A 26,640-nucleotide genomic window follows, 5' to 3' on the forward strand; every position below is an offset into this window, starting at 1 on the left:
CTAGTTCTGGCAACATCAATCTTTTGCATCGAGATCTTACAATCCAACTTCTTAAGCCAAGAAGCAATCGGAGAACACCCACGTAATAGGGAGGGACCCTATATTGAAACTAGAGATTTTCAAAAGGTCATCCTTAAAAATATGAAAAATGTTAAATAAACTTCAAGTTTACACTTTTTGACATGACAGTAAAAATTACTGTTAAATTTTTTTTATCACATCACACCAAGGTGAAAAAGTTACTATTAGCGCTTCCTGACTGGACGTTGTAGAGAGGTGCGGGTTTTAGTTTTGGAGTTCCTCATTATTTTCTTGTTTTCCTAACGTGGTAGTTTGGAGTGTACAAATGGAGTGATTCGCCAATAACCACAAATAATTGTTAACCGGATAACCACATAATTAGAAATATCAGCAATCAGATAACTACCTAGGATGGTTACGGTTATCAATTATAGACATTTAAAAATTTAGCAAATAACTGAGTAACGGGGGTAATTGGTTTTTTAAATATATATAATCATTTAAGTTCTTTAATGGTTTTTTTAATATATATAATCATTTAAGTTCTTTAATTATTTTTCCTTATCAACGATCAAAAACACTTTTAAAGACTATCATCAATGGATGCAAGTCTGCATTCTTGGTAGAAGAAAACTGGTTCAAGACCGATTACTACACTATTCTTCCGATTTACATTCCTATGATGTTGGAACGGTGGATTCCATCTGCATCATTCATCACAAGGTGGAACGCAACTTTTACATGTTCTTGCAATACCGGCTTTGGAGGAAATCCCTATGTTCTTGGAGAATGTCATGGTAAGTTTTCGTAGCACTACTCTATTTATCTTTAATTCATCTTTTTTATTTCGTTTGTGTTAATTAAATAGTTCTATGAATTAACACAATTTTGATAAATTTGATGATATAATAAAATGTCATTTTGGTAGATCTCATTTTGAAATTTAGTTTGACAAAGGGATGCTTTGTATACTTAATTTCTCTTTTGTATTTGTTTTTCTTTTCTATTTTATATTTATCAAGCGTCTTACAAGTATTTTCTTCTTTTGGAATAAACAAATTTGAAGTTTTAGGGGTAATTACATTTTCTCCCATAAACTACAACGTTCTGTCAATTATACCTCCCCCATGAACTACCAAACTTACCTTCCGTCAGTCAACCTCATTAAATAGGATGGAATATTCTCTTTTAAACGTTAAATCTCATTAAAAGATAGAAATACCCTTAAATAAAAAAAAAAAAAAAATTAAAACACAAAAAATATAAAACTCATAAATTTAAAAAAAAAAAAAAAAAAAAAAAAAAAAGTTGGCAGCCACCACCCTTGGGGGAGGGGGTGCCCAACGAGCCACCCCTCAATTTTTTTTTTTTTAATTTATATATTTATATATTTAATATGTTTATTTATTTTTAATTAAGAATGACACGTATCATCATTCTATTGGTGATAACGTGATATACTAATGGAATCCGTCAATTATTTTAACGGAATTTGATTATATGGACTAAATTGTTATTTTGGTCTATCCCAATAATCTCTGAATTATTATTATTATTTGTTTCTATATATCACATAGATGGATTTTTAATTTAAAACAACTACATGGACAGATTTTGTATTTATATTTTTTTTTAAGTTTAAGTCTTTTTTAACTTTTTTTTAGTTTTTTATATTGACTTTTTTATTTTTATAAATTAATTTATAAATGTTTTTTAATTTTAATATATTTCTATTTTTTGTTTAATTTTGATTTTTGATTTTTTTTTATTGAAAATGGTATATATATATATTTGTTAAAATTCAAGGGTATTATATGTAATTTTTGTTTATAAACTTACGGTATTTTGGTCTTTTCAAATTTTTTAACGAGGTTGACGGACATAAGGGGTTTTTGAGAAGTAAATGATAGTCTAATGTGGTCGGGCGGTAAGTTTGGCAGTTCATGGGGGTATATTGATTCATAGGGAAAAATGTAATTACCCCGAAATTTTATATTAAAGAAAGAAATAATAAAATTATTCATAAAAACCGATTAATAACCGATATATAACCAGTCTTCATTAACCACATAACTGCCAGTTTCAGTTAACTACAACCAACCTAATAATTAGGATTATTTAAAACTGAATAACCACCTAAATTGATTGCAATTGTAGTTGCGAGGAAATAACCGCAACAGGTATACAACCCCTAGTGGCAGCATGTTGTGGGAGTAGTTGAGAGTACCCTAGCATGTCTTGTCCTAGTAACATTTTCTGCGTCTAGGCTCTGGCGATATTCTTGAGGTTTTTCTTTTTATTTTTGTTTTATTCCATTTCTCTTCCTAAGCATTCGTGATATATATATATATATATATATATATATATATATAGGAAAACCAGCCCTCGCTCTCTCTTTGTCTAAATGGCTACATCCTAGTAGCAAGGCTTTAAAAAAAAAAAAAAAAAAAACAAAGGCAAAGAAGAAAGTTTATGGTGATGGTCATTAAAGTCAATAATTTATCACATTTTAGCTCCAAAAATTGAAAAATTACGTATATATTCAAACATGAAACATTCTGCACCTACTCCAAGTCTCCATATCTCTGATTCTGTGATTGGATTTAAACCTTCTCAACTGGGATCCAAATCATTCTCTTCCCTCAACCCAAATCCCATCATACATTTTTCTTAATGTTGGTTTATCTATTTGTCCACTCAATTTGCATGAGAGAGAGAGAGAGAGAGAGAGAGAGAGAGAGCCAAGCAGGTGCTTTTCAAAGAAGTGTAACATAACTCTATCAAACTTTATTCAACATCCCTCTAGGTACTAAAAAGTTTCATTAGTTAACCACATGGAATGCGAGAGAATTAGAAAAGCACAAGTTATGTTTTGCTTTGACTTGGACAGACCAAAGCCCGGTTGGATGCAGTCGGACATGCCAAATGCAGATGGAGTTGAATCAAACATATTAGAAGCATCGAGGTAGATTTACTAGTGAGGTGCATGGGGCACATTAGCTGTTGAGGTGAAGCAAATGAGATACACAAGTAAAAAATGGACATATAAAATTGATGGGAGCAATTAATCTGAAGCAAGCCTGTCTTACTGACTTCCCTCCTTAAACAACGCTAAGGTCTGATTGAAAGGAACAAAAGAAGAAACAAGGAAAACTGCACAACAGAGACCACAATACACAAGTGACATGGGGTTGCTATGAAAAATGGAAATTGAACCACATAAGCTATAATTTCAGATTCAAGCGCGCACCTTTTCACATTTGAATATATATGTGCTTTAAAAGAATCCTCAGTAACCACAGCTTGTAATTTTGCTTATTAACAAATCTTTCAAGAATCAATATTCGAATAATTGGACAATCACATGTACACGGCTGAGCCCAGAAATTTTCAAACTCTATAAGCTGACAATCTGGGAATGGTTGTATGTGATTTGCTGAAGAACCTGTGTGCCATTGAAATATGTTCTTGAGCTTGTATCAGATATGTTACTCAGAATAGAAAAGTGATCCATATAAATTCCAAAATAAGAGATAAGAGGATCTGCACGCGACTTGTTGACGACAAACCTCAAGTACTGAGATTTTATTGTCGGGAATTGCAGCAGCCTCTGATATCCCACAGTACTGCCATTGGTCACTTTCTTCCATTGCCCATCTTCATTCAAGATCTCAAGGTGAAACTCAATAATCCGCTGTCCCATGTGAATTGGTTCTTGAACTTGCAGAACATTGAAAGATAATATTTGTTGAAGGTTCAAATATAACACCCAATGAGTTTGATTCTCCTTTGGGGCCCAATAGGTGTAAATACATTCTTTGAAGACATTCTTGGGGTTGAAACGAGAATTGCTAATGCCTCCTCGTGTACTGCTGGCACTAACAAGAGCATTAATAGCCAGATTATCTGAGAATATCGACCTCCGGAGCTCACTGAATTCTTGAAGCACTTGTATGTCTTCAGCTGATATAAGACCTGAAGAGTTTGGAGGCACATTTAGTAACAAGAGACAGTTTCGGCCAATTGATTTGTAGTATATGTCAAGAAGCGTTCTCGCAGATTTCGGAACTTCTGATGCATGCCAAAACCAACCAGGCCTGATTGAGACATCACACTCAGCAGGTACCCACTCAACACCGTGTCGGTCTCCTTCCCTTGAGTATCTGTTAGATGTATAAAAAGATAGTGCTTAATAAAAACAGCCGTTCTCAATCTATCCAGAAAGCCAATGTTTCATATATCAATGTGATAATGAATAGATCAAAACAACATAAATCAAAGGCTGCAACAATTGTGCTTTGGGAACCAGGACTTTCCTAAATGAGACCAATATCTCAAAGGGATATGACCTCTAGCCAATCAACAATACAATGTACAGTTCCCACTACATTATATCAAGCAATTGACTCTAACGGTACATTTGCCCACCAGAATCACCTCCATGTGCTGTTCTGTAGTATTATATCAAGATTTTCACTTAAGCAGGAAAAAAAGAATTATGATTAAGGATTGGAAATTCCGTTAAAGAGCCTTTATCTGCCAAGTGCATCAATACATACCATACGTTCTATAAGCAACATGGAAAATGATGGCAAAGCAATTACGATTGAATGGTAATGGTGTTTTAACTTAATAAGGTAACTTGAACAAACAGAAACTTGAAAGACTTGAGAGAATACATTGGGCTCAGTAAATGTTTAGCTAAAATTTAGCTAAAGAATACTTTTTTTATATTTTACCTACCAGTACATCCAAGTTAGCATTTTAGCCATCGACTTTCACTATTCCATTCCATTGTTTCTTTATATCTATTTTCACTATTCCCAAAGTGTAGAGAGAATCATGTTGACTTTTTTATTAATTTGCATTGTAGCAACAAGTCAAGTCTTTAGCCAAAGTGACTAGCCGGATGGAGAACTTTTTTCGGTATTTTTTGCCGCAGGGCTAACCAAAATAACCTTTTGGCTATTTTAGCTAGCCCAATGTGAATGCTCAAGCTATATGCAACTTAAGAAGTTGCACAACTTTCCATTCCAAATGCTAGAAAACCTCAACCTATACTGTCTTTAAGCAATCAATGTTACCAAATGGAAGTGAAGGTAGGAAGCTAAGGAAAGTGAAACTCACTGAGGGTCAGTGTCACCAATCTTGGCAGCACTCCGATTGAAAAGCGACCAGCAAGTAGACCCAGCAACACCAGCCTCATCCCCAATCCACCTGGTATCTGGACCAGCATCAGAAAAAATGACAGCCCCGGGCTGGAGTTGATGAATGAGACTAAACCAACTATCAAAGAAATACTCCATGTTCTTCTCTCCCTCCCCTTTCGCCCCATCCAACCATACCTCCTTGATGTCACCATACCTGTTTCAATTATGAAAGATCACCTGCTATAATTCTCTGATTCTCTAACCATGGAACTCAACAAAAAGTAGCAAATTACTTAAAAAGTTCAATTTTCCAAAAAGAAACAGAATCCGTCTTTTGAACCAATAGAATCGAACTAAAACCAATCTTCAACAACTTATTAAACTTAAACAAGTAGAAAGCAAACATAAAGCCGATAATGCTAAAATGCAACTCAACTAAACTCCACAAGGCATGCAAACGATTCATAAGAACAAGAATTTTATATAATCAATTGGGCAGAACCCCGAAGCTCAATAACTGCCTAAATCAAACAATCAAAGTCAACAAAAATTTTAGATTTTTTTTTCCTTCTTTCCTCATGGGTCAGAAGTAGTAAGTAATTCAAAAGTAAAAGAAAATAACAATGCATAGAATTCTCCGATAACAGAAGAGATCAAATGCAACAAGAAAGAAAGAACCACAAACGGCTCAAAATGACAATCCGATTAACAAAATTTCACAGAGCATAAAAGACCCAATTCAAAGTCAACACAATTTGATCAGACATCAACCCAGAACTCTGGAAAATAAATCAAGAGACCCCAATTCACAAAAAAAAAAAAAATCACATGCAAGCTAAAAAAATCAGTGTCAATCACCTCGTGAGCAACTCAGTCATCTGCCCAATGTAGAACTCATTATACTCTAAAGTCTTCCCATATGACACTTCGTGCCGATCCCACGGCGAAAGATAAAGACCGAATCCAATGCCTGCGTCCCTAGCAGCCTCAGCCAGCTCCGCAACAACATCACCACTCCCATTTCTCCAGGGGCTCGAGCGCACCGAGTAGTTGGTGTACTCGGAGGGCCATAGGCAGAACCCATCGTGGTGCTTGGCGGTGAGAATCACGCGAGAAAATCCCGATTCCTTGGCCACGCGTACCCATTGCGTTGCGTCGAAGCTGGAGGGGTTGAACAGGTGGGGGTCGGCGTGGCCAGTGCCCCACTCGGAGTCCGTGAAGGTGTTTGGGCCGAAGTGGAGGAAGAGGGCCATGTGGCCGAGCTGCCATTGGAGCTGGGAAGCAGAAGGGATGGGCAAAATGGGAAGAGGTGGAGGTTTGACTAATGTGTTTGAAGAAGAAGAAGAAGATGCAGATGAAGACGAAGAAAGGAGTGAGAGGAGGGTTAGAAGGGTGATCTGGGACATGTGTTTTGCGGGCTTCTGGGTTTGGCGAGTTCGAGGGATGGTTGTGGTGGTCTGCTTCTTCTTCTCCTCCATGTTGGAGAATGGAGGGGGGCATTGGGAGAGATATGGGACCAAGTCGGATGGAGTGGAAGTGAGGGGCATTTTAGAAAGGATGTTGGTGTTGACTGTTTTGATTGAGCAATATGCATATGGAACTACTTGTTAATTCGAAAAATTACATATATCCTCTCAAAATATTTATTTTATTGTCAATTTTTTTTTTTTAAATTACCAAATTCTAATTATCAAAATATCCTTAATTGTTCTCTTCTCTCTACGAAGAAAATACTGTTGTCCATGCCTGAGAAGGGTCTCCTCCCCCCTTCTTTACTGCTTGCTTTCTGTTGTTTCCTTTACTCGGTTTTTAACTCCCCCTTTTTCTCTAGGGTTTTCTTTATATATGTTAGTCTCTTACAAGGCTCTATCTATTGTCTTTGACGATCTATCCTAGATCCTCATAAAACTACAACCTAAGTTCCCTCATTGAGTCACATGATGCTCCTTAACATTCATCTTCCCCACCACATTGTTAGTTGGATTTGTGAAGTTTTGAAGATTGATTTTGTTAAAGTCAAATCTTCCTTTTTCCGCTAGCTTTAGCCTGCAACACGTTGCACCACTGCTCTCTCCAACGTCCTAGCTTCCTAGCACCATCAACTGCTTCTCCCCTTGACGGACTTTACGCACCGACGCGTGGACATCAAGCACCGGACAACTTCCTCATGTCACCCTCCTTTGCATCGTCCTCCCCAAAGATGATGTTTTATGGGTTTTTTTTTATATGTTATTTATTATGTTTTTATGTTCTTTACAACTTAACCCAAATTATTTGGGCTTTAGACTCTTTGTTTATATTGTAGATCCATTTTTTGTTGTTCTTTCTCTTTTAGTCTGTTCGGTTTCCTTGGATGCCGGACTAGATCTAAGTTATCATTTCTTATTATATTTAATTTCTTTCGAATTTGGACTTAGATCTAAGTTTATAAGGATTATTTTACTCCGAATGGTTTTATCCATCTTAGTGGGCTGCAGTTTTCACAGGCTGCATTCCCAAGTGAGTTTTAGCTTCCTAGATTTCTTTTCGGGCTCTGAGGTGCTTGGATGCCGGACTAGATCTAAGTTATCATTTCTCTTAGTATGTTTAGTTTCTTTCGAAGCTAGACTTAGATCTAAGTTTATAGGAGTTATTTTACTCTTGATGGTTTTATCCATCTTAGTGGGCCGCAGTTTTCACAGGCTGCATTCCCAAGTGAGTTCTACCTTCTTGGATTTCTTTTCCGGGGCTCTGAGGTGCTTGTAGTCTATCTTGGTTGGGTTATTGAGTTGTTCTTTTATTTTCATTTTGTATTTTCCTGTATCTTGTTTCTGTGATTAGTTTATGAAATATTTATAAAAAAATATAAATATATTCTTAATAATTTTAAAAAAAAAAATCATAAAAATCCTATTAATTGTTTTACTTTTTAGTTTTTTTTTTTTAAAAAAAAAAAAAATTATATGGACATTTTTTCTTATTAAAAAAATATTATTATTATTATTATTATTATTGTTATTAGTTTGCTAGTCTTATTAGAGACATTGACACAAATAATAATTTGGGAAGATATTGAGAATAAAGTGGTAGTTTGAGGAGATATGTACAATTTTCCTTAGTTCTTAAGTGGTAAGCAAAATGTAACAACACATCTTCTGTAAAACTAACGAATAATGATCCAAATTTAACAAAAACCTTTTTTTTTAACAAAACAACATGGTACTGCTACTTCTTAAGCAAATAAAAAATGTGCAAGATCTGTTATGGATAAGTGATTATTACATGAAAAATTACTGAAGAATAAGTGATTATAGGAAGTTTAATTACAATTTAATTTAATTAATCTTTTCGAAATGATAAGGTAAAAAAAAAAAAAAAAAAAAAAAATTAACGCTTTTTTTTTTTTGAATAGTTACAATAGGTCATCAACCAACATACAAGGTAGCAAAATCATCATTTTTTTGCCCCTTGTTTCCTTAAAAATGGTCACTATTATAACTTTTAAGTTATTTAAAACTGCCAAATACACTTGAGTTTGTTCTAGCTTTTGGGTACACCAGAAATTATTTGGGTTGTCTCTTTGGACTTTGGAGGCCAAGAAACTGTACAGCATTATATTGCTTGTTCATTTCGCGCATACAACATAATCCATAACAAAATGGTAGTGATAATATAGAATATAACTACAAAATAATAATAATTTATGAAGAAGAAGGATTTTCTTTTGGATTACTTAGCTTATACACAAACATTCTTCTTCATCATTATTTGACACCACTTGTTTGATAGTGAAGAACGCAGAAAGCAAGATTTTTTTTTTTTTTTTTTGGATTTGGATGGTTTGTGATAGAAAAAAATGATATTTAGTAGACTCTCATACGAATGTCGTATAATTATGATGATATAGCAGGGAATATCAATAATTGATTTTTACTGCAAAATCATAATAATTGTATAACAGTCGTATGAGAGCTTACTAAATAGCATTAATCGTGGGATAAAGTTTACTTTCATGTTGCTTTCATCAATGGAATAGATTTGGAAAAAGTTTACATACTTGCTCAAACTATCACCTAATCGATAATGTCCTCCCTCCCAAACTTTTAATTGCGATAATGTCTCTCTTAAACTATTGAAAATTTGACAACGTTCATCCCAAGCCTAGCAAAAAGACAAAAATGACCCAAATATTTTTCTAATAAGACAAAAATACTCTAATAAATTGGAAAAAAAAAATTAAGGAAAAAACGATTTTTTTTTTCAAATTTCCATGCCCTAGTTTTTGTTTTTATTTTGTTTTTAAATAATTTAGTTTTAGTTTTTTTTTTAGTTTTTTTTGTTCTATAATTTAGTTTTAGTGGAGTCAAATGATGAAGAAGAAGAATGTTTGTGTATACGCTAAGTAATCCAAAGGAAAACTGTGAAGTTACAGAATATAGAATCATAGAAAAGGAGCAGCACTTGAAATTGGGTTGATTACATTACAATAATTTTGAAGCACTTGACTCAAAATTCACGCAACTAAGGAATGATTATTGATACACCAAACACCACATCCGACAACTCATGCAAACCTCAATTATCATTATATTTCTGTATTGGTTTCCTATTCAAAAAAGTGTGATTTTAAAATATATGATTTGGAAATGTGATTTTAAAAAATGCAGTTAAGTATTGGCAAAATTGCTGTTTGACCTTTAAAATTATACTTTAGACTTTAAAATTGTGTGTGTTTTTTTTTTAAAAAAAAAAAAAAAAAAAAAAAACACTTCCCTACCTACGATTTGAAAAATATAAATTTTTTGCGTTTTCAAATCGCATTTTTTTTTTTAAAAAAAAAAAATGTAATTCCAAACTATCAATTTTCTACAATTTGATTTAAAATCGAACTTTTTGTCTATAAAATCACAATACCAAACACACATTTACTAAAATTTCCTGTACCGAAAATGAATGATTGTCATTAAACCAAAAACCCTTCATCCAACGATATAGATCCCAACTATGCCATAAAAATTCAATATCTAAGAGCATGTTTGAGATTGCATTGAAAGTAGAATTTTTAAAGTCAAAAAGAGCTTTTTAGAAAAAGCTTCAAGTTTAAGCTTTTTCCAAGTGCGTTTTGGCCATTTTTAAAACCTGTTTGAGATTGTGTTTGAAAATAGAGCTTTTAAAGTCAAAACGAGGTTTAGCAAAAGCTTCATTTTTAAGCTTTTGCCAAAAGTACGTTTTGACTATCTTTAGAGTAAAAAGTCAAATAAGTACTCTTGAAATTTTTTACAAAATATGCCAGCTCTTTGTTTGCCACAACCTTTTAGGTACTAAAAATACTTTTTGAGCTCTCAAACGGCATCTCAAACATGCGCTCCTCCAAAAAGTTATTTAATTTCAGAAAAATGGGTTTCTTGTACAGAAGGCTTTGTTCAATGGCCCAAATCTGCGTAGACTGGAGCCCATAGAATGTGTCCATGGCCCAAGCCTGGTTAGTAAAATTGAAACTTTTTAGGGCCCAAAAGCCTTCACAACAACAGAGTGTTGGAAGTTGGTCCCAAAATGAACACTTTTTGAGAGCCCATTCACAATTTCAATGTTGTGAATTGAATAATGACTGTGAACAGAAATTTTATTCAAATCGGTTTGGATGAAATATTTAGTAACCCATGTAAAATAATACCAAGTGTCTATAAATATTTAAAAATGACATTAAATTTGGTCTGAGTTTGTAAATTGCTATTAATGAGGTTAAAAATTTAATGTGTATTGTAAATGTTTATAAACATTTGACACTATTTTACATGGGTTGGAGGATATTTCCTCTAGGTTTGGAGGAAATTTCTGTCTAATGTTTATATAACAAATGATATCATGGACTAATTGTTACCTTTTAATTTTTCTACGAAAGAACAATTTTTTCCTCATTTCTCTAACTAACATTCTTATATTTGATTATACAATTCTCCTCATTAATATTTAAATATGAAAATTAATTAAAATATTAGAAAAGTACACGCACATACTCTTCAAACTATCACACAATTTATACCTAAACTATCAAAAAATTAATAAAAATACTTTTATAAAAATTTAGAAAAGATGAAAAAAATAGACAAAAAATAAATAATTAAAAATTTTAAAAAATAAATAAAAATTGGGGACCCACCCACAGCAGGCAATCTTGTTTTATTTTTTTTATTTTTATCTTTTTGTGTGACAAAAAAAAAAATTCTTACAAGAAAGGGAGGGAGATTTGAACTAATGTCCTCTGCTGAGCTACTTCTTAAAGACAATAAATATAGCATTTTTCTGTTTTCATATAGTAAAGACTAAGATTTTGTCTAATTTAAATAAAAAAAAATTTTAAAAAAATAATAATAATAATTGACATTAAGATCAAAATTCAAAGGTCCTAAAACAGACTTTCACCAACCGAGATTGAAGCCGCCCCGGGAGTGGGGACCACTTTATAGATTAGTCTTAGGAAAATGAAAAATGGTCGCGAAGTTCGAGGCGGTTTAGGACACGTTTCGACCGCCCACGATGGCCACAATCTTCAAATTGATACTTTTTTTGGTCCAATACGCAACTTCTGACGTCATTCAAACACACTTGTCCTCGCGAATCTCACTTGGGACTGGTTTGACTTTTCCTTCCCGAGTTTCAGTGGGAACCCCTTTGATTTCCTTTATTTTTTCACAACTACAAAGATTTCTTTGGGAAAGAAATTTTTACAAATTAGAATGCAAAAAATTCTTATAAATCGGACATTAAAAGTGACAAGTGTTTTTTAAACTATTAAAAAAATATGTAAAAAATACATGCTATTAAAAAAATATAAACAGAAATTTGTTACAAACTGATATGTAGTTAATACATACAAATTCATCTACTAAAATAACATATGTCTCTTAATATGTGAGAAACATATGTTTTTTTAATAGTTATGAAACACTTGTCACTTTATTAGATGATCAGTTTGTCCAAAAAATATGCATATATTTTTTTAATAGTAGAGACAAAGTTGGAATAAATTTTATTAAAAACGCATGTGTATCTTACATGTTATTAAAAAAAAGGACACATGTCACTTTTATAAATTAGGTTAAAAAAAATTCGTCCAACCCAATTTAGAGAAAAACTTTGTCCTTGTTTTTATATTTCAGTTTTTTTTTTTTTTCTCTTTTTAGAATTATATTCTCACTTTACAAAAATTGTAAAAAATATGTAGAAAATGATTTGAAGTGTTATTAAAAAGATAGGTTGAAATGCAGGGCAGCAGGGGGGTATAAATGCAAAAAGGAAAAGTTAGCAAATTATGACATGTTATCGATACTTTTTTTTAATGATTATAATAATAAAAGATTAGAAGCTGCAAAAAATTCTAGCTTAGTTTGCCAACCGTTGAGAAAGTGAAAATAACACCTTGCCATGAGAGTCAATGCGAATGACGACAGTTGTCTATTTTGTTCTTTAGTTGTATATAAAACCCCTTTTTTCTATAATCATTTTTATTAATTATTTGCTTTTAATTGTCCATTCGAAGGCCCTTTATATGTTTTTTTAATTTCAAGATTCCATAAGCAAGAAAGGAGATTTAACATATAATATTATATTAGCGTGCAAAAAATCATGGCCTTTTCTGTTAAATGTGGAGCAAATTAATAATTTTTCTTCTATATAATTAATTATGATATCTTCTTCAATATATTCTTCGCAAAAGGAGATTCAACTTTAGGTTTTCAATATGCATGCCTATCTATCTACAGAATCTATTTGCACGCGCATATGCATGTACTAAATATATATATATATGTTCCATAAACCAAACATTTTGGGGCCCAAATTAATAAAATAATATTATATTTCTCTCAATACAATATCTTATCTCTCATGCATGCAGCCCATATAATTGTCAGAGATTTGTGTACAAGTTAAGAAGAAAAAAAAAAAGTCTCTACGGGCAGTAGTGGAGCAAGCTATTTTATATTGGGGTGCCGCTAAAATTTTTTTTGCCCTAAAAATTTGGTAATTCACACAATATATGTATCACACAAAATATCTATAAAAGTTCATAAATATGTGCTGAAATTGATATATTAGAAATGTAACATGTCGACACTATATCAAAAAAATAGAAATACAAAAAAAAATTGTATGGAACTGCACTTTACGGCCACTGGCCATAATCACTTCAAGAAAAATAAGGAAAATTTGACCAACTACACATCATTGAGATATTACATCAAACATGTGATGTGTGTTAAGTTTGAGGGTGCTGTGGGTTTAAAAAAAAAAAAAAAAAATTTAAAATCCTTGGGGGTGCCACGAGGGACCACGTGCCTTCTCCACTGCTAAGGGGTAGTTCAATCGGTTGTAGATAACGCCTAATAAAGCGAAAGTCACTAGTTCAATTCGAATTCCCCTTCCCCCTTCCCTTTGTGTGGACATGTCAAAAAAAAAAAAAAAAAAATTGATGTCAAATTTGTTTATTTCTCCATTAGTATGGGTATTTATATAGTGTTCAATTAACCCATACTGTTGAACGTATGGTTGTGGTTAACCTCATTAATGTCCCTAGGTTTCAAGGGAAATTGAACACTATGGGTTTGTGTAGAATTGAAGTATAGTTGTGACATGAGTTAATGGTATCTTGCAATGTGATAACTACAATTTTGTATTGTAAGGCTTGAGTTGGGAATCCTCCACAACCGTTGTCAATGATATGTAAACATATTACTTATGGGGAATAATACTTTGATTTAAGATTTTAATGTTTTGTAAGTATTTAATTTACTTAATTATTGAGTAAACGAACAAATTTTGAATTGTTTTCAAAGCATGATATGGATGATAGATGTTTTCATGATGATTTCAATGGTGTCTTATATGCTTTATGAATTGTGTTGAAGAAATGATGTTGATTGTTGCATGAGCATGAAAGTAAAGGAAAGATAGTTTTGTTTGCGTAAATCATGAACATATATACATGGATATGAAGTGTAAGTAAAAGGATAATGGATTAAGAGTAACAAAGTACAAAGAAATAACGAACATGGAGAAAGTTCCCGGTGAGAGAAAGTCTCATCCGTTGGTATAAACAATGGAAATTAAAATGAATGAAATAAATGAAAACATGCATATATAACATAGTGTTTTATAGATATTTATGTAATGTGATTTACCAGGAATTTCATACTAGATGTTTTCGTAGGCATATGTTCCTGAATTGGGACATAGAATGTATGTATATGGATGATTTTCGTAGGCATATTGTTATAGGTGGTTGCATATGATGATTTTGTACACTCTCCTTGATTAGATATGCCCATAATTAAGCATGTGTTTCGTTTGAGGCAGTGGAATGAAGGTATTATGTTTAAAGGTTTTCTTCTATAGAATATTTACTTCGTCAGCAATGAACTGATTTAAATGTATTGCAATACCGAATGTAGCTATTATTGTAAACTCATGGTAGCTAGAAACTAAAAATCAGCTCATTATGAAAAGTTAGTAATTTCTATACTTAATGAAACAATAAACTCGCATATTTGCCTATATTATTTGTTAATTAACCCTACAATCGTATAGATCTTGTTGTTAGATGATGAGAGTGTCGAAGAGGATCCAATTATACTTGGGCTACTATAATATATTGAAGTCAAAGGATGCCAGATGCGTTTTGAATGAGACTAATGCTTTAGTCTTTTTTTTTTTTCTTTTTTTTTTTTTTTGTGTAAATCATTTTTGTTATGTATATAGACAAAGCAAGCCAATATTCTATGTTTCTTTAGCGAAGACTTTTGTAACTAAATTTGTGTTAGTTCCTCTCTTTACAACAGTTCTGGTTATAAACTTTAGCAGTGCTTTTATCGCTTCAACCTCCTTCCGACGGTTGTTGTTGGTTACAAGTGGAGGTTCAGATACGTTCGCCTTAATCTGTGCCCATTTTGCTTCTAAAACCGCCTTGCGCGGCCCCTTGAGAGGACCGGGTCAGTTGTTTGTCCAATTTCCTATGTTTTATAATTATTTCCGCATTACTTTAGTTTGTTTTGGATCTATTGTTGGGAAGCTCACCCCTTTTTCGTTTTTCGGATCGTCTCCTCCTTCCTTTCGGATCAGGAGTGGAAATGATATTTTCCTATAACCATTTCCTTATTCAATTAAAAAAAAAAAAAACCCCAATATTCTATGCTTTATGTAATTGCATAATTGAATAATAAGTGTATGTTATAGGTGATCACAAATATTCCTTGCTTGAATTTCCGGCATAAATAAATTAGATGACTACACACAGCATGTACATGGTTGTTGGCATGCATACAGCTTAGTAGTAACACGTTAGCAATGACGACCCAATGAAGCTCATTAATTAATAAAATAAAGTAAAAGTGGAACCCAATCATGTCGATTATGTAATGCAATTAACTGTTGACTTGTGATAATGGTCCATTGTGGGACGTAAGATACCAACATTAATTTTATAGGGTGGCAACTATTTGTTCTTTGAATTTATATTTTCTATCATAATCACTCACTCTCTCGAGCATGCATGAGTTACAATATTCTTCCTTTACATTGTGAATCACATGGTTCGTGGCATCAAATTGACGTTAATTTATGAATGTGAATTGAATTAAAAAAATGATATTTAGTAGACTGTTATACGACCGAAAAAACGTAACAATAATGAAAATTATCCATTGATTTTATTTTTGGGAAAAGTCCATTTTTTTTTCTCAAATTACCATCCAATTGACAATATTCTTTTCCTCCTCCCCTGCCGACCTCCAAACTACCAAAAATTGTCAATGTCACCCCCTAATGACAAAAATAGATATATACACCCTAAATAAAATTCAAAAAAAAAAAACTAAACTAATTTTTTTTAAAAAAAAAAATTCAAAAATAGGGAGTGAAAATTTAAAATTTTTCCCTTTTTTTGTTAAAAAAATATTAATTTTTTTTTCTCGAATTTATATTGGTATTTTTATCTTATTGACTTAAATTTAGAGTCATTTTTGTCTTTTTTGCTGTCCATGTGGGGACGTTGGCAATTTGTTGATAGTTTGGGAGGGGTGACACTGTCTCAATTGAAAGTTTGGAAAAATATTGTGAATTGGATAGTAGTTTGAGGAAAATATATGAACTTTTCTCTTTATTTTTTTTATTTTTTACAAATTCTTATTAATTCAAATGTTAATTTTTACTGTTACGTCATTCCAGTTATACTACAATCACATAACAACCCAGTAAATAACATTACTCAAATTGAATACATCATGGTAAAATACTAAAATGGCGTAGAACTCTAGAGGAGTCAAACCAAATGGTAGTTGGGAGGAGAGGTAAGTATGAGCCGCATGTGGTCAACTCTTGTCTGGTGTATATTATATTAGTATTAATGCAAGTATACTCAAAATGGAGAAAGCACTTAATTATAGCAAGAGAGTGATGGAAGTTTATCCTCAAGGCTCTATCCTATCCAAATCTTTCTTTAATTAATTCAATACTTGAACTACTGTTGGGAAACTACGTACGTAGCTTCTACGTAATTTCAACAAGATTGACTTGTATCATGAATTACGACGATCGATGATGTTTTACGAGGATGATGTTACTTCACGCAAACTGTGATGATTTATTCTAAATTAATTAAGCTCTTTAATTTGGGCCTTCTGTATATAGAGCTTTTAATACAGCCGGCATGCACCGCGAAGTTATGTCCCTTTCTGTTTGAGGATAATATTGTTCATTTTGGTAATTTTATCGTTTTATCGTAAGGGCATGTTTGTAATTTTATTATATCACGCATGCCAAGTCTATATAATTTTATTTTTTATTTTAAAAAAGGGCCTAAATTTTCATAGGGTTTTGGCTTCCATTTAGTAATGGTCACTTCGGGTTCATCTGGGTAGTACCAAAGGTTGTGGTAATGTTCATTGAAAGAGAAAAGGATAATAACTAATAAAAATAGAGGAATGTTTGGTTTCATTCTCTTATATAATTTTTGTTTATTTTCATATCAGATATGTGCAAATTCACCATTAAATCTGTGTAACTTACATGTGGGTCTCACATATTCAATAGTGGGGTTTAAAAAAAAAAATGGACAATAGATATGTACGAGAATGACACCAAACATATCTCATAAAAACAAAATTCCTATTAGTTATGCTAATTGAAATATCTTTACTTTTTTTTTCCTAGCACATAATGGAATTGTTGAATTATTCATGAAAAATAAGTTTCTCCGCGGCCTCTTATTTAAAAATTTCAACTTTCTCGCTATTTAAGTCTTTAAATTTCTCCAACATTGAAGAATTAGAAATTTTTGTGTGGAAAATACATTTTACCCACATGAACTATCCACTCATTTACACTTTTAACCTCAATGTTTAAAATGTGACACTTTACTCTCTCAAAGTTTCAAATTGTTGCAATTCGACAATCATGACTTTTTTTTTCCCAAAATGCCCCAATTCCAAGTTAAAAAAAAAAAAAAAAAAAAAAAAAAAAAAAATTAAGGGGTGGCCAGCCACCCTAGTTGGGCCTGGGGGTGGCTTTGGCCACTCAGACCTGCCACCCCTTAATTTTTTAATTTTTGTTAACTTGGAATGAAGGCATTTTGGAAAAAAAAAAAAAAAAAAGTCAAAATGGTCGAATTGCAACAATTTGGAAGTTTGAGAGGGGGGTGGAAGTGTCACTTTTTAAACATTGGAGTTAAAAGTGCAAATTGGTGGATAGTTCAGGGGAGTAAAGTGTATTTTTCCCAATTTTTTTAATGCTTTATAAGGAATTAACTTTTGGGTAGACACTTGCACTAGCCACCACGCGTGATGCTTGGAGCAGCTTATTATTTGTTTGAATTTTAATAAATAATCATTTTTCAACTGTTATAAACTGATGTAATTAGTTCTGTAAAAGGCTAATTTTAGAAATTCAATTTACACAAAAATAAATAAATAAATAAAATCGTCTTCTGTTATAGATTTTCTTCTTCAGAATGGTGTTTAGAGTTTGCAATTGCAATATTGTATCCTGAACACAAAATTAATGCATTCTCTTTGCAAAACTTATTATTTTACTGGGAGCCAATTTCAATTTGTCTAACAAATAATATTCACATAGGACAAAAAAACACAACACTTTCTTAACTTCCAAAATTCTATTGCCTTCTATATACATTGCTAAAATTTCCTCATACTCTTAAAGAATATGGTAGAAATTAGTAAAAAAAAGTCCTGTACGTGTGACACTATTTAGCTTGGTAGAAAGGCAAGAGGCTCAGAATAGGAGTACATGAGTACTGTTGAGAGGAACCTTTCTTTTTATAGATAAACACATTATAATCCTTATGAAGTAAAATTATAGGGCCCTAGCTAGGAGAAAATAGCAGTCACAGGATGCCCATCTCTTTGTCTTTTGCTAGGGTTATAAGTCATAGATAGGATGATGAGAGCCCTAGAAAAGCAAAGCTTGATTTTATGGCCTACAAAATCCTCATTGCTTCTTCTTAGGCCTCTCTATCCTACCTTTGTTTCAGAATTACCAACAGAAAGGCAAGGCCGCCAGTAAAATATTGTACCTGCAGCCAGGACCCCTCTTTTGAAATTGCTTCACCATTTTTACAAGCTGTGACAATGCCTATATATGATACCTCAACAGTAGTACTTCTTCTAAACTTGCCATTGATTAGTCTGTTCCAAACACCTGATGATCAGATGAATTTAGGGCGCCATGAATCGATCTGATTGATGGGGCCATATATATGATCATCATTTTGTGCTAAAATGTACAAACAGAATGTCCAAACAGCAGACATTCTATACACAAATATGGTCCCTAGCTATATATATATATATATATATATATATATATATATATATATGAGGCTTAATATATAGTATTTATCTTGTGAAATCAAAAGAGGCCCTGATCAGATGAGATATCTCTTAATAGGTTCATAAATTTTAGCACTTTTACATGAAGTATGTAACTTCTTTCTTTCTCCCAATATATACACATGTTGAACATCGATCTCCGGCAGATGTACGTTCAAAAAAACTGATAATCAACCCTTTTTCATCCCCAACATATATAGTAGTCATTTTAATTTTAAAAATTTTGCTACACTGAACTTCACATACTCTACAATTAGTTTAATCATTTCTCCTTAACAAACCAAAAAAATAATATTTAAAGAAAGTAAAGAGTTGTAATAGATATATAATCCGTACGTTGGAGTTAAAAAATGTGTATTTTGAGTAGCTAAAATATTCATTATTACTAAAGATGCTCTAAAAGCAGTTATATATTGTGATGCTCTGAACCCTTCTTTCCCAGTTAATTTTACTGGAGAAATTGCTAATAACCCTATAAAGATAGGTGAAATTAATCTACCTATTTTTTTTTTGGGGGGGGGGGGGGGGGGGGGGGGCATTATATATATATATATATATATATATATATATATATAACTGGTTATTGAAATATTGCAGTAATTAAATATGAATTAGTTGGAGGCACTAAGTAATATTTTATGTGGTGGACGTCATGCATGCTTGGTGTGTGGTTAATTTAGAAAAGGTCACAAAATGATAGCTGTAGCTATCAATTCAGTTGCCTGTTGTGTTTCCACATAACAAGACTTTGGATGCTTTGAGAGGAGGAAGAAACTGAGGTTCATATGAGACGGAAAGTTCTATTAGCTGAGCTAATTAGCAGACTTATCTAACGTTTTGACTTATGTATCTGAGAATTAATTAATATAATAATCATTATTTTCTTGTACAATCTCCGAAACCAGGGTTCTTATTAATTATAATGCCATAAGCATTCATCCAAGCCAAAGCTCATTTAGTTATAGTGAGGTACCTTTGGTTCCAAAAGGAAGGCTGGGGGATCACATATATATCCAAAAGAGATCAAAACTTCTCACAAGAGAGACACAACCTTAACAAATAATACCCAAAGAGAGAGAGAGAGAGAGATGGGGAGGGCTCCTTGCTGTGACAAGGCAAATGTGAAGAAGGGGCCATGGTCACCAGAAGAAGACTCAAAGCTTAAGGAATACATAGAGAAATATGGAACTGGAGGGAATTGGATTGCACTCCCACAGAAAGCTGGTAAGATTGACCTAAACAATCATCAACCCATTTCATTATATAACCATGTTTCTCTCTCTGTCTCTCTCATATTTTCCTCTTTGGCTCTGGATCAGGTCTGAAGAGATGTGGGAAAAGTTGCAGATTGAGATGGCTTAACTATCTGAGGCCTAACATCAAACATGGGGAGTTCTCTGACGAGGAGGACAGAATAATCTGCACTCTATTTGCAAGCATTGGAAGCAGGTATATATACACTCCAATTTTCCACGCTAGTTTTGCTGGATATTTGACCACATCTGGAAAATTTGCCTAAACTGTCTTAATTTGGGTGTAATAACTGTTCTCCTCTTTCGAAATCTATCCAGTGGGTAAGACGGACAAATATTTAGGTTTTCTCCATTTCTACCATAAAAGAAAAAGTTGCATATTTTTGGATAATTCTTGTGCATGCATGCCAAGTTTAGATCTAACATCAACACCCACAAACAGCTGTTAAGAGAAAGCAGAGAGTTTTCTTGTTATGGAAGTTAATATGTAAAACAATTACAGGTGGTCAATTATAGCTGCTCAGTTGCCAGGCAGGACTGACAATGATATTAAGAATTACTGGAACACGAAGCTCAAGAAGAAGCTCATGGGGATGATGCTTCCTCCATCTCAGAGAAAACCACCAGCATTCCCCCAATCCTCTCACCAAACGCCACCGTTTCAATCCCAACAACTGTCATCTTCACCCTACAAAGAATGCAGCTCTTTCTCAGGCCTCCTCGAACTCGAACCCACCAATAATAATATTTCAGTCCCATTGAGTTTTTCCAACTCCACCACTCCTTTTTTCCAGACCCAGGAGAGCTGGGTGAGCTCCATGAAGTATTATCCTGTTAAAGAGAACCTCCTCATGTTCGGATGCGAAGGAAGCTGCAGCTCATCTGATATTGGGAGCTGTACCCAGATCAGCTATGGCGGCAGAGACATCATCAAACAAGAGGAAATGGGTTTCCAGAGCTTTATCTCCCATGGGTTGGAAGAAAATCACAAGTTCATGCTCAATGGAGGTGAAAAAGTGAACCAATTACAAAGCGCGTATTTTGGAGAAATCCCATTAGAATACGCCATGGAAGATGATGATGTTAAGCAGGTGATTAGCACTAGTAATAATAACATGATCAGCAGCTTGTTCAATCATATTGATGATAGCAAGACACAAGAGAAGGTCATGTACCTGTACTGAAGAACTGATGTCTGACTGTAAGTAATATCAGAAAGATTTGATGGGGTAAGGGCGTGGTGGTAGGGGAGATTCAGAAAAGACTTTTGGAGTTTCTGGGGGTTCGTGTGTGTTTTTTTTTTTTTTTTTTTTCTGATGAAATGAAATATGAAATGAAATGAAAACATTTCTTCCTTCCTTCCTTTTTCTTTGACAGTACATGGTAAAAGCTTCTTTTTATTTTGTGCATTTCTTTTTGGGATTTGATGACGATGATGTAATATTGTTGTATACGGCCCTGCTCTCTCACTGAAACCCCTCTCCCTCCTCCCAATCACAAATAAATGTTTATGAAATCTAGACAAGTGGCTGGCACTGTTTCCTTTTTTTTTTCCAAAATTATTGGCTGAGACGTGCTCAGAAGTCAATTATACCCTTTGGGCATAGTCGGCAAAAGCCATGACTTTTTTTTATTGTAATAAAAATTAATTGATGTTAAAAATAAAAATAAAAATATTTGGAAGTTGAATTTTTTAGGAATAGTACGAGGTGGGTTTGACAAAAGACATATACTCTTCATCAAAAGAATTTAACTCTCAACTTTCTTATTTTTTCATACCAAATATTTTTTTTTTTGGTGTCAATGAATTTCTGTTACAGTGAAAAGGTACACTTGCCAAACATGTCCTTAAAATTTTTCTTTACAATATAAAGGGTAAATTGGACCTTTAGAGGAATTGCACTGCTTGCGAGGAATATCAAAATCCCAGAATCTTTTCTATGAACGAGGCTCAAGGGAAAAAAAAATAATAATAATAATAAAATAAAAAAGAAGTAGGCCTGGGACAAGAAATTAAATGGAGAACCTTCTTTGACGCTGGAAATTTTGGAATGTTGTGGAGGCTCAGACTTATTTTTCAACTTTAAAATGACTTAAAAGTAAGGGATAGTCCAAGTCTTTTTTATTTATTAATCCTGGAATTAATTAGTAAATTAAGTGTGTAAATCCATAAACACTTAACCAAGAGAAACTCTCTGTTCTTCATTCAAACACTTGAATTATTTGTCAGTCAAGCATTTGGTGAACCTGAAAATTGGAATATTGGAATGAGTCATTGGCTTTAGCATTTATATTGGGAGGAAGGTGGTTCATTATATTAGGTCTCAAGCATACTCAAGATAAATGCTATACAAACTTCAAAGGCATGTGCAACCTTGGTACATTACTATCTGACACGGCATCCAAAATCAACGTTGGCTTTTGAATGGGTTATTATTGGATTTCATATCTAATGGTAATTTTGGATGCCACGTCAGGGAGTACGAGTGTGTAACATTTTTCAAATAATAATGCTCTACCCTTTATGTAGTGGAATGAACTGGAGATGATTAGTTAGTTATACTTGAGATGTATTTTTGTCTTTTAATTTTTTGAGATGATAAAAATACTTTTCTAATATAACTAATTGGATTCATTTGAACTGGAGAGAATCTTAATTCTTATGTAGTAGGTAGTGAATAAAACTTATGCATGCACCAAGCCTCGTCAATGCGCCTCACTGGCTTCCCATTACTACTAAACAATGTTAGCATATAGCGGAATTAATGATTCTTAATTACCTCTATTTATGTTTACTCAAGCAAATAAAAGAATCTCATAACTTGAAATAAATGAGAAAGAGGTATCTTCTAACATATACCTAAACACAATTGTGCTTCGCTCATATCGAAGAAATGCATAGCCTTTTAGTTGTAGGCTAGATTAGAAACCCTCAATCAAAATTCTAATTTATTCATCTCATCAAAGGAATAAGAATAGAATAAAAATTAATTACGATTTAGATTTTCACAAATAATTTCTTATTCCGAATATATTAATGGGAGCTCTTAATATGTTATTAATTAAACCACACTAAAGGTTTGTTTTTCAAGAAGTGTGATTAAAAAATAGTGATTTTAAAACATATGATTTGAAAATGCAATTTTTAAAAATACAATATTATCCCAGTTTAACATTTGAAATCGCAAAAATACACTTCATAAAAAACGCTTTCAAACCGTAATTTTTTTTTTTTTAAAAAAAAGGGTACTTTCAAACCATACACTTTCTAAAATATATTTTAAAATCGCCCTTTTGAACTATGAAATCAAAGTTGGAAACCTACACTAAATATCATAAGCATATGGGCTGCACTTATTGAAAAATTTCTTACAAAAAAAGTCTTGTTTTTCTCACTGTCCCTACTTGTATGTCTAAACTAATTGTTATTTGTTGGTACGTGATATATATATATATATATATATATATATATATATATATATATATATATATATATTTAAGAGATGAAATGCATTCGAAAGCATGCATGCTTTCATCAAAAATAAAAATAAAAAAATAATTAAATTTTTTTTAAAAAAAAGCATGCATGCTGAAAAACCATTAAAATTAGTACAAGTCGTAAAAGAGATTCTAAAGATTCAGTGTTTATGCTTGTGGTGGTAAGATATATATATTATTTTGAAAAATGCTATGTGTTTTTTTAGTGTTTTTTTGATATCCTCCCAACTATGATGTGACTTTTAAAATTATCGTTGAATTTGAAATTATCATTATTAACTTTTAATCTATTAGTAATTTTAAAAGTTACATTACAGTTAAAAAAATATCAAAAAAATATTAGAAGAATACTTAACATTTTTTTAATATTTTTATTTTCTAATTTTATCTACCTTTGTTAATTATGCATTACTGCGCATTGAATGACGTTGATTGTATTTGTAGGGTATGTGCCTACTTTCTTTTAGCTTCCAAATTCTTTATTTAAGGTATTTTGGTTGCATAAAAATTATAAATTAAAAAAAAAAAAAAAAAAAAAAAAAAAGATGATTGAGCAAATTAATTTGAAAATGACCAATAGACAGGGAATCCCCATGGGGAAGCAGTCTAAACTATAAAGGGTCCAAAAATACATGATGTACAAAGATCTCTGTCAGGGTATGGCACTTTTCCTTGTTGTCTGGTAAAGGCGTTTGATTAGGAATTAATTATACGATAATTTTCAATAATTAAGTGAAAAATCTGTAATCCTGACACCTTATTACATGCAAATCTGCATCTCCAATGGATTCGGATTAAAATAAGTGAGTTGCCAGCTAAGTTTATTGTATTTCTTTAATCTTTTTCTGTTTAATTCGAGTACTATATATATTTTAAATAATGGGGAAAGCTTTTTCTAGGAATGTCTTTTCTGGTGAAGTGTAGAGGTCAAACGGTGTGGAACCGACTGACACTCTGACACTTGAAATATTTTAAGTTAAACCTTTTTAAATTAAATAAATAAAATTATCAAGAAGATGATCTGTTGTAAAAATAAATAAATTTTTTTTAAAAATTGAATAAAATAAACAAGATTAATTCATATGGTCGTATAGAGATGGGACATAATAAAGTATTTTTCCCCCGTAGGCGTAGGTGCCATTGTACCAATCAGGGCATATACTTATCTTGACATTTTGGACCTCTTTAGATCACAGCCATCTGATTTGTGGACTTTGATTGACCATTGTCTGTGACCTCAATTTGCTAGTTATTGACCTGGCAGCTGGTTATAATAACAGCGCATTAAACTAGTTGATCCAGATTTCATGGCGAAGATCAAGCTTCAGAATAGTGAATTAGTGATGCTTCCTTTTCTTTCCTTTTTTTTTTTTTTTGGAAAGAAACTTCCTTTTCTTTCTAAGGTTAAGAGGATTGAGGTTTAACCTTTCATGTATGAGATTTTAAGAAGGGATAAAAAATAAATAAAAAAAAAAAATTTCCTAGAGTAGAAAAAGAGTTTAGCACATTTCCAAGAGAGTAGTCAAAAGCCTCATAATTTGACTATTATGAGGCTTTTTTCCTTTTTAGTAGAAGAATAGACAAAGTTTAGATTTTTCTTGTAGAAAAGAGTATATTTACTGTTCACATTATAAATAATAACAATTGAACGAAAATCAATGTGTTCCTTTGTTTATTGATATTTTTGTCAAGCTTTGCAATCTGTGATAAGAATGCAAAGAAGAAGGAAGAAGAAAGAGATGATCATAGAAATAAGATGAACTATAGAGTTGAAAACAGAGAGATTGGAAAGAACTTTCTGTATATTCAACTTAACTTTACAAAGAAAATGAAATTCACTATTTATACACTTGAACATAAGCGTAACAAGCTTCTAACTACTAATTGTAGCTAACAACTAACTCCAATTAATCTTCAACTAACTGCAACTATAATAACCGACTTACAAACTGAAAAATATACATGTACATATGTAGACAACTCTCAACTGATTAGTCTAATACTCCCCCTCAAGGAGGATGGCAAATGTCCTTGACAGACAATTTGGAGAGCAAACGACTGAAGTCCTTAAAACCAAGTTCCTTGGTGAAAATGTTGCTAACTGATGTTGGGAAGGAACATGTAATGTTTTAATAAGACCAAGCTGAATCTTTTCTTTAATAAGATGACAATTAATTTCTATATGCTTGGTTCTCTCATGGAAAACAGTATTTGCTGCAATATGGAGAGCAGATTGACTGTTAAAGAAGAGTAATGCAGCATTTGGATGAGGAACCTGAAAATCTTTAAGCAAAAAGAACAGCCACATTAGTTCACAGCAAGTAGAGGCCATGGCACGGTATTCTGCCTCTGCAGAGGATCTGGAAACTGTTTGTTGCTTCTTAGATTTCCAAGAAATTAATGGACCACCAATGAAGATGCAAAATCCAATAATAGACCTTCGAGTATCCGCACACCCTACCCAATCAGAGTTTGAAAAAGCCTTCAACTGAAAGTCTGAAATTGCTGGAAAGAAGAGACCTTGTGCAGGAGAACTCTTAACATACCTTAAGTCCCTTGTGGCAGCATCTAAATGTGATTGTCTTGGTTTATCCCTAAACTGGCTTAGGATTTGCACTGAGTATGTTATATCAGGTCTAGTAATGGTGAGGTAGAGAAGTCTGCCAACCAACCTCCTATAAGAGGTAGAATTTGATAAAAGAATACCTTCATCTTTTGACAATTTCAAATTTTGCTCAATTAGAAAACTAATTGGCTTAGAAGCAAGTAATCCTGAATCTTCAAGAATCTCTAAGGCATATTTTCTTCGGCATACATAAATGCCTTCTGTGGACCTAGCAA

General features: G+C 32.6%; 2 protein-coding genes across 2 annotated transcripts; one reads left to right on the plus strand and one right to left on the minus strand.

Annotated features, from left to right (window-relative positions):
• Positions 1-3,225: 3,225 nt before the first annotated feature.
• FUC1 (alpha-L-fucosidase 1) lies at positions 3,226-6,742 on the minus strand. The gene is made up of 3 exons (XM_059575311.2): positions 6,030-6,742; positions 5,149-5,385; positions 3,226-4,184 (listed from the first exon to the last, which is right to left on the minus strand). Exons 1-3 carry the CDS (start codon positions 6,716-6,718, stop codon positions 3,419-3,421), a joined length of 1,692 nt encoding a protein of 563 aa, XP_059431294.2. The 5' UTR covers positions 6,719-6,742; the 3' UTR covers positions 3,226-3,418.
• A 13,379-nt stretch (positions 6,743-20,121) lies between these two features.
• On the plus strand, positions 20,122-21,574 carry LOC132164494 (transcription repressor MYB4-like). The gene is made up of 3 exons (XM_059575017.2): positions 20,122-20,272; positions 20,368-20,497; positions 20,804-21,574. The coding sequence occupies exons 1-3, from the start codon at positions 20,137-20,139 to the stop codon at positions 21,483-21,485; spliced, it is 948 nt and encodes a 315-aa protein (XP_059431000.1). The 5' UTR covers positions 20,122-20,136; the 3' UTR covers positions 21,486-21,574.
• Positions 21,575-26,640: the final 5,066 nt, after the last annotated feature.

This window comes from Corylus avellana, chromosome 8, assembly GCF_965113065.1.
Source record: "Corylus avellana chromosome 8, dhCorAvel1.hap1.2, whole genome shotgun sequence".
Classification (NCBI taxonomy): Eukaryota; Viridiplantae; Streptophyta; class Magnoliopsida; order Fagales; family Betulaceae; genus Corylus; species Corylus avellana.

What these genes read in the sequence shown, in the direction of transcription:
- LOC132164494 (XM_059575017.2), top strand. Translation starts at nt 20,137, where the DNA reads ATGGGGAGGGCTCCTTGCTGTGACAAGGCAAATGTGAAGAAGGGGCCA. An exon ending in TGCACTCCCACAGAAAGCTG is followed by an intron (nt 20,273 to 20,367) that starts GTAAGATTGACC and finishes GCTCTGGATCAG; the next exon opens with GTCTGAAGAGATGTGGGAAA. An exon ending in TTTGCAAGCATTGGAAGCAG is followed by an intron (nt 20,498 to 20,803) that starts GTATATATACAC and finishes AAACAATTACAG; the next exon opens with GTGGTCAATTATAGCTGCTC.
- FUC1 (XM_059575311.2), bottom strand. Translation starts at nt 6,718, where the DNA reads ATGCCCCTCACTTCCACTCCATCCGACTTGGTCCCATATCTCTCCCAA. An exon ending in ATGACTGAGTTGCTCACGAG is followed by an intron (nt 5,386 to 6,029) that starts GTGATTGACACT and finishes TAATTGAAACAG; the next exon opens with GTATGGTGACATCAAGGAGG. An exon ending in ATTGGTGACACTGACCCTCA is followed by an intron (nt 4,185 to 5,148) that starts GTGAGTTTCACT and finishes TACATCTAACAG; the next exon opens with ATACTCAAGGGAAGGAGACC.